The sequence below is a fragment of the Littorina saxatilis genome, linkage group LG3 (genome assembly GCF_037325665.1).
Source record: "Littorina saxatilis isolate snail1 linkage group LG3, US_GU_Lsax_2.0, whole genome shotgun sequence".
Taxonomy (NCBI): domain Eukaryota; kingdom Metazoa; phylum Mollusca; class Gastropoda; order Littorinimorpha; family Littorinidae; genus Littorina; species Littorina saxatilis.
Window position 1 is genome coordinate 17,995,697 of NC_090247.1, and position 12,492 is coordinate 18,008,188.

Sequence of the window (12,492 nt, forward strand, 5' to 3'; positions counted from 1 at the left end):
CGGCTGACCACCCGACTCACGTGCACTCTGTTCTTCTTGTCAAGTCACAAGGCGAAGGTCAGGTCATCGTGACCTGGAATGGGTAAAAGTTGAAATGGATAGTTCTTTAGGGAGAGGCTGAGCGTACAGCAGTTGGAAGTATGTGAGAGGATAGGGAGAGGGGCAAAGTTGCAGAGGGTGAAATACCAAATTCTAATAACTGTCGTATTTGATTATCTTTCTTTTATTCTTGTTCTTGTCTTTATTGACTAAGAAGAGTTCATTTTGTTTCCTAAGTCCAATACAAACAAATCCGGCAAGCGAAGACGCAAAACTGCAGTAACACCACGACGATTTGCCGGCGTTCGTGCTCAATGAACGATCAAATTCCTGGAAATAACTCTGTCGGGTTTATATGGGTTGTGACAGAGTGAATACTCTTGCTTTCATTGAGTCAAACTTTTCCACGTGACAGTATAGGCCAGTCACCAGCGAGGACTGCTTCATCACTGGTGATCCTTCTCGTGTGGTGACACATCCCTCACTAGTCACTCCATACTCGTTACCTACGAAAATGTATTATGATACTAACAAAAGTTGTCCTATCAAAAGTTGGATTGATTTTTCCCGCCAAAATGCCCAATTCATTCGCGTGTGACGTCACGCTTATCAGACCCGTTGATACATGTACTTTTGTTTTCATTTCCCCATCTTTGTAAATTCTCACAATTAATGTTTTACATTTCTGATTAGTCGACGAAGGTTCCTATGCCGAAAAAATCACAAAATGCATATCAGTGTAAACCGTCACGCCATTCCGGCTTAGATTACTACATTCTTGTACAATCCGCAGTAAAATGGCCCCTGTGAAGTGTATTAAAACCAAGAATTATCCCTTGCGTTTGATATTACGCCTGTGTCACAAAATTCAAATCTGTGTACTATCTTTTGCCGTTGAGTAAAAAACATATATATATTGAGACCCCCCCAAAAAAACTCAACAATATTCTGGAGGCCTTTGCTGCTAAGATATAACATGCGAAATTTCAGTGCACACACAAAAAAGGAACTGTTACAAGGAACACACTTGAAAGGTACGAATATATAGAGTTATCTGCAAATTAAGCTGGACAAGATTGTTTCTTTAAAAAGTGACCTTTGACTTTGTATTTGCTTCTTCTTTTTATAGGAGAGGGTTTAGGTGGTAAGAAAAGTTTGACATTTTAACTGTCAAGTGTGTCGAACTCCGATGATATTTGTTTTAACAAACGTATACAGCATAATGTAGACTGAACGAGATCCGTAGCTTTCAGACAAAGGTCTTTGTCATCTTTTTGTTCGCAAAGGGACACGACTGAGCTCTTATATGGGCAAGATGTCATATTCATTTGTAAGTGTGTCTGTTTTCTTTCAATTCTCCTTCTAATTGGACTTGACACTGATAGTTTACTTGGAAACTGATGAGCTTCTTCCTCTACGCTGTCGTTTCTCGTGTCCGCTATCGAATTACCTAACCACAAACTATTGCAAAATAAAACAAAACAGAACGAACGTGTCATATGCCATTCTCAGGTTCTCTCTTGTCACTTTTGCTTTTGCAGAACCACACACAAAACACAATTATCACTGCTGAAAAACGAGGGAGGGGGGGGGGTTGCATGTTAAAATTGGATGATGGTTGTGAGTCGGGGTGGGGAGGGGGGGGGGGGCGTATGGACATAAGGAGAAAAATAATGCGAAGGAAAATGATACGGACAGGCCAGTTAGATGGTGGAATAATGTTCTTGCTTCACATATTGACTAAACAACTGAAAGTATCATTTTTTTTTTTTAAACAGTAAAATAACGCACAAGTCACGACACACAATAATTCAATCACCACAAATTTTCACATTAGCAGCGCCCGCTAGCGCCCGCAAAATGAGCCTTTTATAGTTCCCGTAACGCCCGATAGCGGCCGCTAAACACTAGGTCGCTTACTTTCGGTTTCGCTTTGACCTATCCCATCATTCAATACCGCTAATGCGCACTTCCGTTTCCGGAGGAAGTAAGGTGTTTTCCTGTGAAAACTGCATGGCAAAGCTGAAAGTGGTTCGATCTCTGTGATTTTTTAAAGTTTGTCAATTTTTTGTGTGGCCAAAATGGAGAATCTTAGCAATGGCGACTTCTGGCGTGCCATCATGGGCGAGAGTGATAGTGATGAAGGTGGTTTTGAGGGGTTTTCTTTGGACGAAATTAACAAGAAGGACGAAAGTGACATTGACCTAGATGTTGTTGTGAACGATGAACAGCTTCTGAGGGAATTTGAATCGAGTGACAGTGATCGTGATAGTGATAACCATGGTGATAGTGGTGACAGTGATATGATTTTACCTGTTCTTGCTGCTCCAAATCCTCGTCGAAAAAAAAAACGGCTGTCAAAACAGAATCGTAATGAACTGACAACAAGGTGGAGTGATAGAACTACTCCTGTCCAGCCAAAAAAGTTCGATGTTGGTGTGACACCTGTCGGTCCCCAGCATGATTTGCCACCTGATGCAGCGGAGTATGACTACTTCAGTCTGCTTATTCCTGAACCTTTCTGGGAGGACATTGCCACCCAGACCAACCTTTATGCTGCTCAGAAACAGGCACAGAAAGGTGCAGACAAGAATTGGACACCCACTACTGGCTCTGAGATGAAATTATTTATATTCATTCAGTACATGTTCGGCATTCATCGCATGCCCGACACCGCGATGTATTGGTCAAGTGATCCTCTCCTGCGTGTTCCAGCCATCGCTGATGTCATGAGCAGAAACAGATTCCAGAAGTTATCACAATACTTCCACCTGAACGACAACAGCAAAGCTGTGCCCAAGGGACAGCCAGGCCATGATGCTTTATTCAAAGTTCGGCCACTGCTTGACATGGTGACAAACAACAGCCGCGCCCACTACAACCCAGGCCGTGACATTTCAATCGATGAAGCCATGATCAAGTTCAATGGGCGTCTTACTTTCAAGCAGTATATCAAAGGTAAGATATTATTTTCTCTTTTACTAAAAAAAAAGAATAATATATATATAGCCGAATGTATGATGTATTATATTGTAATAAATAGATTGTAATAAATATATACATAAATGTCATGGACGGACAAACACGCACACAATTTGCATGCATGTACACGGTTACCCATGTACACTTGTGCGCAGACATAAACATACATACACACACACACACACACACACATGCAGTTTTTTTTTATTATTCACACAAGCCTACAAAGGTGCATATAAGATGAACTTTGAACAGAGAATCGCAGCCTGTCTTCACCCGAGTACAGCCTTGCTGTTGTCGTTCAGGTGGACCCTGCAATTATGTCGTCAGATTGTTCTTACGTGTAGAATAAATACATTTATGACTGCTGTTTCAGGCAAACCCAATCCATGGGGCATCAAAGTGTGGTGTGCTGCCGACCCCCGTAATGGATACATGCTGGAGTTTGACATCTACCAGGGGCGGGCCACAGTCCCCATACCTAACGGGCTTGGCCACCATGTGGTGATGACGCTGGCGTCCCGGTTCCTGAATGCTGGCCACCACATCTTCTTTGACAATTACTTCTCCTCTGTCAGGTTGGGTCAGGACCTGGAGAAGGCAGGTACATCTATGTGTTCCACTATTAGGCTGAATAGACAAGGCTGGCCAAAGGAGCTGTCTTCAGCTGTTGCCAAGAAAATGAAACCGGGTGACATTCACTTCCGCCAGGACGGCAACATGGTGGCGACTTTGTGGAAGGATAAGAGGCCGGTTGCTGTTCTTTCAACCAATGCTCAGTCTGCTATGGGGAAGCATGAGAGGAGAGCACCAGGGGGGAGGAAGGAGGTGTCAGTTCCTGAGCCTGTGCTGGTCTACAATGGCAGCATGGGAGGCGTCGACCTAGCAGACCAGTACCACTCCTACTACCCTGTGGGGCGACCCTCTGTCCGCTGGTGGCGCTACATATGCTGGTGGCTGATGCAGACAGCAATGGTCAACGCTTTTGTGATCTGGAAGGAGACCCACAGGCCAGCACAATCCAAAAAGGGGCTAAGGCACCTTGACTTTCGTCTACAAGTGCTGCGAGCTTTGTGTAAAGGCAACGTTTCGCGGAAGAGAGCAGCCGCCCAGGCCATAGCTCAAGCAGGAGTAATAGATAGTAGTCCCCTGACCCACAAGATTGTCCGTCTTCCTGGCAGGAAGAAAAACTGCAAGATGTGTGAAAAGAAGAAGGTGCGCACCCCTAGGGGCCATGGTGTAGAAACTGTCTTTGGGTGTGTCATCTGCGATCTTCACTTGTGCAAAGGAGAATGTTTCGCAGAGTTCCACCAGCACCTGGCTCAGTCCATCCACTAACTACTTTGTCTCTTATGTGCATCTTCTGTTAATTTTAGTGACTGACAAAATTAGCAAGCCAACAACGCAAAGTTTTGTATAGTTTTTATTAACTCTAATAACAGAATGTCATATCACTGATACTTTCGAAATGAGCATTGTGTAACGTAATACAAACTGGTCCTGAAAAAACACCTAGCACCATTATAATAACTGTTATTTTTATCAAATGATGTTGCTGACTGACTAGCAGTTGTGTATAATTTACAGTTTTGCCACTTGGAACATTTTTGTGCCTAAAAAAGCAAGAGAAGGGGACTAGAATATATTCTGAAAACGTGGATTTTTTGCATCAGTCAACTTTATCATTTTTTTTTCAAGCTGTGGATTAAGGTAAAACTCTCCTGGTGTTTCATTTTAAAGAAGTTAAATCTTTCAGCAATTTTTAGATCCAAACTACATTAAAATGTGAACAGTAGTTATTTTTATATGATTTTTTAAAGTTGGTAACCGGGTGCCTTGTACGGAGTTACTCCCCTTGCACTGGGAAATAGATAAGCAACAGGCTCTCAGAATGCGGGAGGCAAAGGGTTAATGTTTCGTGTAAATACTTTTCAGAAAATTAACAACAAAATAGAATCAAACTATCGACGCTGGTGCTGCAGATGTCCGTTATTTATAGACTTGCTTTTGCAAACACCCCAGCTGAACAGGAGAAAGCAAGAAAAGCAATAAGGAATGCGATTTAACTCATACATAAATACATGTTAACTTTTAAAGTTACACTTTAAAAATCAATCTATTCTTTTCTTTTGTGTGATTGTTCGTTTATTTTTTATTTTTTATTTTTGTCTTTTTTCTTTGTTTGTTAGTTTTTACATTTAGTCAAGTTTTGACTAAATATTTTAACATCGAGGGGGAATCGAAACGAGGGTCGTGGTGTATGTGCGTGTGTGTGTGTGTGTGTCCGTGTGTGCGTGTGTGTGTGTGTGTGTGTGTGTGTAGAGCGATTCAGACTAAACTACTGGACCGATCTTTATGAAATTTGACATGAGAGTTCCTGGGTATGAAATCCCCGAACGTTTTTTCATTTTTTTGATAAATGTCTTTGATGACGTCATATCCGGCTTTTCGTGAAAGTTGAAGCGGCACTGTCACGCCCTCATTTTTCAACCAAAGTGGTTGAAATTTTGGTCAAGTAATCTTCGACGAAGCCCGGACTTCGGTATTGCATTTCAGCTTGGTGGCTTAAAAATTAATTGATGACTTTGGTCATTAAAAATCGGAAAATTGTAAAGAAAAAGAAAAATTTATAAAACGATCCAAATTTACGTTTATCTTATTCTCCATCATTTGCTGATTCCAAAAACATATAAATATGTTATATTCGGATTAAAAACAAGCTCTGAAAATTAAATATATAAAAATTATTATCAAAATTTTTTTTTTGAAATCAATTTAAAAACACTTTCATCTTATTCCTTGTCGGTTCCTGATTCCAAAAATATATAGATATGATATGTTTGGATTAAAAACACGCTCAGTCAGAAAGTTAAAACGAAGAGAGGTACAGAAAAGCGTGCTATCCTTCTCAGCGCAACGAATACCCCGCTCTTCTTGTCAATTCCACGGGCACTGCCTTTGCCACGGGCGGTGGAGTGACGATGCTACGAGTATACGGTCTTGCTGCGTTGCGTTGCGTTCAGTTTCATTCTGTGAGTTCGACAGCTACTTGACTAAATATTGTATTTTCGCCTTACGCGACTTGTTGTCTTTATTTCTGTCTGTCTTTCGTTCTTTAATTCTTGAGTGTGAATTGAGTTTGTTGTTTGTTTGTTTGTTTGTTGGTTGGTTGGTTGGTTGGTTGGTTTTGTTTGTTGGTTTGTTTGTTTGTTTGCTTTCTTGTTTGCTTGCTTGTTTGTTTATTTGTTTATTTGTGTGTTTGTTTGTTTGCAAGTGTGTTTATCTAAGTTTTTTTTGTTTTTTGGTACTGTGTTTGCTCTTTGTTTTTTCAAGCTCTTTTTTCTCTGTGTTTCTGTGTTCTATATGTTATCTACCTAGTAGTTTTCTTTCCCCCTCTCTCTCTCTCTCTCTCTCTCTCTCTCTCTCTCTCTCTCTCTCTCTCTCTCTCTCTCTCTCTCTCTCTCTCTCTCTCTCTCTCTCTCTCTCTCTCTCTCTCTCTCTCTCAGTCCCTGTTTCTGTTTCTGTCTGTCTGTCTGTACATGTCTCTCTCACTTTCTCTCTCCTCTCTCTTTCTGTCCACTCACTCTCTCTTTCTCTCTCTCTCTCTCTCTCTCTCTCTCTCTCTCTCTTTCTCTCTCTCTCTCTCTCTTTCTCTCTCTCCTTGACGTAAAGCGGCCAATAGATTTCAACCCACCCCCTACCCCCGGCCCAACCCTACTCCTTGCATCCCCACAACAAATCCTACCTCCCACCTCCCAAAGCGAGGCTGATCGCTTGCAAGCCCAGTTTTCCCACCTGCCTGACTTCGTCATATCCATCAGCCCAGTCCGTGGGAGTTAGCTCCCTTGTGGAATGGCGGAGCGAGAACACGCGAGAAATGGCGAGAGGGCAAAGCCGAGTATACATTGTCTGGGTTTGACTACACAACTCGGTAGATGCTCCAACTATCCCCCCTCCGTCTCTAAAACACTACCCCTCCCTGGTAGCTGTTTGCGCCTGCTTTGCGACGCTATTTTTAACAGATTACATTTTGGCGCGTCGCGGTTACGTAGCGTTTTGAATCAGATTAAAGTGTTTGCCCATATCGTGTATTTTTGTGTCTCTCTCGCTCAAGGAGGCAAGGTGGGTTTGAGTTGCTCGGTTTTATCGCCTTGGTGTTTCCATGCTGCGAAAGTTTGTTCAGTTGTTCAGTTGTTGTTATAGATTGTTGCCCACCACCCCTTTCCCCACATACCCACCCCCCCCCCCCCTCCGACCCCCCCCCCCTTCTCCCCCCTCCCACTCTCAGTCGCTCCTCCTTTTTTTTCTTTTTTTTTTCTTTTAAGCTTTGATGATAAGACTCAATGATAACCAAGTCAGTGGTTGCAGCGGCAAATGCAATGTTTATACGTGTCACCGTGATGTTAGTTCTACAGTGAATAATAGGTTCTTGTTCGGATCCCCTATGTTTTGGGTAAATAGACGCCGACGTGGAATAGACTGCAAGATTGTGATCCAAGCCAACTTTGCGCCCCCCAACCCTACAACCACCAGCCCCCCCCCCCCCCCCCCCCCCCCTCCCCCCACTCCCTAAGTTAAAATACTGAAAACAAACAAGTTATCCGCATGAAACAAAAAAAGTGGTCCATATTAGGCGATCTTCCCCTATGTCCTTCTGCGTCACAGTAGAAGACTATGATTCTGGCGATGCTGATTTCCACCAAGTCTAAGAGGGTTGCAGCAAAAAGGTATAATAAACAACAGTTCATTGGGACGAAGTTGGACGATGTTGGCCTCAGATCTGCTGGAATAACAGCTATCGTGTTTTCACGCGTTGCCATAGGGCCGGATATTTTGACGAGACATATATAATACACCGAGTCGAAGACGAAACCGTTGGGTCGGGCAATGCGGAGGACGCCATACTCCGGACAAATGGTCTGCTGGACAGAAGGTCTTCTTGACATTCTGTTGCCAAGATATGTGTTTAAAAGCCACAGCGTCCAGCCGTGTTAATGACCATGGTTCAATAAATGCTAACGAACAAAGCTATGCCATTTTAAATTGCGTATGTCTCTCCCTAATGATGTTTGTCTAGAGTTATCGGTCCTTGCGCGATCAGAATCAGTTATGCGGTAGGAGTCGAAGTCAGGAGTGTCTTCGCAAAAATATGGTTACCCAAAATTGTGTTTGTCTCTGTTTGATGGTATGTTTGTGGGGTTTTTTAAAAGCATGTATCTTAGCCCTAAGTGTTGGAACGGAAATTAGGTGTTTGGGCGAGAGATAGAGCTTGGGTCAGGTATGATTGTTCCTCAAAGACCCAAAGTATCACCGTAGTCTCTGCGCACTGCTAACATTTTTGAATTGAGACTTGTGGGCGTTGAAGATCGAAGTCCTAGTAAGTTGGGCCTGTGAAGCTTAAAATTAATTGAGCGATGTCGACTTCGTGAAATCTGCTTTAACGAAGCTGGCAGCTCAAAGCTTTAACACTGAGTTTTTGGTTACAAAAAAATCGCACACACAAAACTTCGTGGACTCTTCACAAAGTCGACTTTGGGCTCAAGGACAGTCTTTAATATGCATTTCTAACGAAAAATCAGTCGCGGGTTCAGACTTTGAAAGCCAGGTGTGTCTGCACCTACACGGGACGACAAAGCCAACCCTGCCTGTAGCCAAACACTGGAACTCACAATCACGTGTGCGGCCCCCGAGTCAGGTGTGCATGTGTCCTCAAAGGGGGAGGGGGGCAGGGGGACTCGCCCCCCCCCCCCCCCCCCAGTGCTCCCTGCCGCTGTTCTTGCGCCCCGGACTCCGGACAAAGGTCACGCTACTTGCTCTTTGGTGACAGAGACAGTTTAGGCCCTCGCCGGGTCGGTCCCCAACGTTTACCGCCATCTTCTGTTCAAACACGCCGCGAAAAGAGAGAGGCCAGTGTGACCATCTCTGGGGTGGGGGGAAAGGAGGAGGTTAGGGGGGCATGTGGGGGGCTGGTGACGGTTGGGTCCGGCCCACTTGTAGCCAGTCACCTCCTGTGTGTGTCGGCAAGATCAAAGGGATTGGAGCAAATCGCCACGCCGCAGATCTGTCCTCAATTGTTTAGCTCTTATATCCTTCCATCTTCCTCTCCAAATTTGAACGCGCGGTGGCCTGTTTGCTGGGCTGGGTGCGCGAGCGCTAGCGGGGCTTGTTTGCCGTCCAGCCCTAGCACAGGGGGAACCTTGTATCAGCACGAGGGGGACCCTCCCATGTCCCTGTCACCCCCACCCCCAAGGCCCCCCTTGTGTCCCCTCCCCCCCCCCCCCCTCCCTGTCCCGTGGTTCTGAGGTGAGCGACAGAGCCCAAGGTTTGGGAAGAACTTGTAGCAGCAAAATGGGTCCTCCCAAATCTCTGTCCGTCTCATGTCGTTCTCCCTTGCTCACACATGAGACAAGCGCAGAGTTAGTCGGCTCACCTTTTAGGAGTTGTTCCAGTACAGTCTGCTCCAACTGAGATTGTATCTATGCTTTGTATCGAGCCAGTCCTATATAGTTGGAGGGACTTTGCAGAAGCAACAACGGTGCCCTCCATACCTCTTGTCTCCTCTTGTTGTTGCTCTGCCTTGTTCACACCGTGACACACGTGCGACCAGCGCCGAGCTATGGATGGCGTGCCTTGTAGAGGCTTCACATAGACAGGCAATTCAGGAGGTTCAATCTGTGCGTTGTTCTGAAGGGTGTGAGGGACCTCACGACTATCGGTGAACAGGCTGAGCTCAAATTTCGGGAACCTTGAAGTAGCAAAAGAGGATCTTCCCACAAGATTGTGTCCTCTTGCTCTTATTCTTTTTTTTCTTTTTCTTTTTATAAATGTCTTGCATGACGTCATATCCGGTTTTTAACCACAAGTTGAGGCGGCACTGTGACGGCCTCATTTTTCTCCCCTCCTGAGACAAGCGCAGTGACCTATTTGATACGCCCCATGTTACCAGCATCAACTGACAACTTAAACTGAGTTTGAATTTGTTAGTCATTCCTATATGAGTGTTTAGCTGGCCCTGAGGTGTACAGGCAGAATCTTAGATCGTTGGGGGAACCTTGTAGCAACAAAAATATATCCGTCTCAATTCATTCTCCTTCTGTCAATCCAACGACCAGCGCAAAGACTCCTTCCATAGGCCAACACTAGTGGCAAGTAGAGATAGCTAAAACTGAGATAGAACCTTCGCGTTGCTCTCAAGGGTGCATGGATATGGTCCTGGGATGAGCAGCAAAAGAGGACCTTCCATCAGCAACGCCTTGGGGATGGGAGAAGGGAGGAGGGAGGAGGGAGAAGGGAGGAACGAGGAGGCCTGGAGTTGGGGATGAGGAGGGGCTATCTTGTCCCTACCCCCCCCCCCCCCCCTAAACCCTCCCCTTCCCCCGTTCCAAGGGGAGGCTGAAGTCAGCAGTAGAGAGGCGGTGTTTAAAGACAGTGCGTCCCCCCCCCCCCCCCAACACGGACACTGTGCCTTTTTCTGAGGACTGACTGACTATTAGGGTTTAACGTCCTCTTAGACCAACTGGTCTATATTGGGACAGGTATAGGTAGTACGCTGAAGATATGGTGTGATACTTTGATTCGAACAAGCCCTCTGTGGCTGTCTTCTTCGACACACCAGCATTGGGTTTGTCTCGTCAAAGTATCGAAATACGATCATGATAATCAGAGACGATAGATGATGCATGCGTGTCTTCGTGTTATCCATGCCCTGAGACTTTCGCTGTGAACGTGGGATCTTTTTCGTGCGCATGTGTGTACACGGGGGTGTTCGGACACCGAAGAGAGTCTGCACAAAGTTGACTCCGAGAAATAAATCTCTCATCGAACCCACGCTGATAGCGACCAACTGGCTACAAAGCCAGCGCGCTACCAACTGAGCTACGTCCCCGCCCTTTTCTGAAGCCGGGGGTGCTGGGTCAACGCGACGCGCAGCGGGATTAACAGCGAAAACACACCCTGCACACACCACCCTGGGATCATGCTGTTGTTGCTGTTGTTGGTGGAGGTGGTGGTGGTGGTGGTGATGGTGTTGTTGGCGGTGGTTGTGATGATGACGACGACGACGACGACGACGACGATGATGATGATGATGATGATGATGATGATGATGATGATGATGATGATGATTTCGTTGCTGCTGTTTCTACTTCTGCTACTGCTTCTACTGCTGCTGCTGCTGCTGCTGCTTCAGCCAATGATGTTATCCTCGACGTTCCTGTCCATGCCCTTTCTTTGGAACCAGTCAAATGATCAATCAACCAACAAACCAATCATACAAATATTCAATCAAACAATCCACAAAACATTTAAGACCCATACGTTTGGTTTTCAGATCTTCTGGTAGCAAACAGAGATTCTGTGGAAACACTTCATCCGTACAATTATTTGAATCTTGTACTGCTGATGATGCAGTCTTGGTTTTGAACTTCTGGACTGGAAGAAATGCTAATAATTATGCTTTCAAGTCCTTTAAAAAAAAGGATGGGAAATGTTGTGGCTAAACAAATATCAACACATTTGCGTTGTTCCTTTATTTACGTTAGTCCAAAATCATATTGTTTTTGTCGTTGTTGTTGTTGCTACTGTTTCTTTTTTTGGTATTTGCTGGTTTTGCTGCTTCTTCTTCTTCTTCTGCGTTCGTGGGCTGAAACTCCCTCGTACATTTTACCTGTATGACCGTTTTTACCCCGCCATTTAGGCAGCCATACGCCGCTTTCGGAGGAAGCATGCTGGGTATTTTCGTGTTTCTATAACCCACCGAACTCTGACATGGATTACAGGATCTTTTTCGTGCGCACTTGGTCTTGTGCTTGCGTGTACACACGAAGGGGGATAAGCCACTAGCAGGTCTGCACATAAGTTGACCTGTGAGATCGGAAAAATCTCCACACTTAACCCACCAGGCGGCCGCGACCGGGATTCGAACCCTCGACCTTCCGATTAAGAGGCCGACGTCTTACCACCCCGCCACAGCGCCCGTCTGGTTTTGCTGCTGATAACAATGATACTGACGATGATTTTTTTTCATTTAATTAAACTGTGTAATTATGCAACTTATCAATGTTTGTTTTAATATATGTTTGCGGTTTTTTGGGTGTTTTTTTCCGCAAACACTTTCCTGCAGTACACTGTTCGAAGCGTGTCCTAACCATTCAAGATTACTGAATACAAACAAAACAACACTTTCGCCAAAAACATTTCTGCAGCGAATCATATGTGGTATCAATGGCTAGCCTGGGGATAGTCTATATATTTACAAGGAAAACATTTTTTAAAGAAGAGAAAAATATACTCTTTGGAATAAATGTTAGGCCAAAAAAGAAATAGGTGTGGTTACGGTAACATAGCCCCAAAAAATAGGGTAGGAAGGTAGGCAATCACTTTTTTTTTTTTAACTTTTTTTTCTAATGTGTACAAATTAAACATACTTGACAGGGAAATAAGTGTGCGACTCGGGCGATTTCGCTTTCATTG

At 44.7% G+C, this 12,492-nt stretch overlaps 1 protein-coding gene and 1 long non-coding RNA gene across 2 annotated transcripts in view; one reads left to right on the forward strand and one right to left on the reverse strand.

Annotated features, from left to right (window-relative positions):
* The window catches only part of LOC138961794 (uncharacterized), a 457,147-nt gene that overhangs the window by 314,986 nt on the left and 129,669 nt on the right, over positions 1-12,492 (reverse strand). The gene's annotated exons all lie outside the window — the stretch shown is intronic.
* Positions 1,895-4,937, forward strand: LOC138961773 (piggyBac transposable element-derived protein 4-like). Its single transcript, XM_070333445.1, has 2 exons — positions 1,895-2,997; positions 3,398-4,937. The coding sequence occupies exons 1-2, from the start codon at positions 2,121-2,123 to the stop codon at positions 4,357-4,359; spliced, it is 1,839 nt and encodes a 612-aa protein (XP_070189546.1). The 5' UTR covers positions 1,895-2,120; the 3' UTR covers positions 4,360-4,937.

Excerpts from the sequence above, each read along its gene's own strand:
- LOC138961773 (XM_070333445.1), top strand. The coding sequence starts at position 2,121 with ATGGAGAATCTTAGCAATGGCGACTTCTGGCGTGCCATCATGGGCGAG. Across the intron at positions 2,998-3,397 it reads TTTCAAGCAGTATATCAAAG|GCAAACCCAATCCATGGGGC; the intron begins GTAAGATATTAT and ends CTGCTGTTTCAG.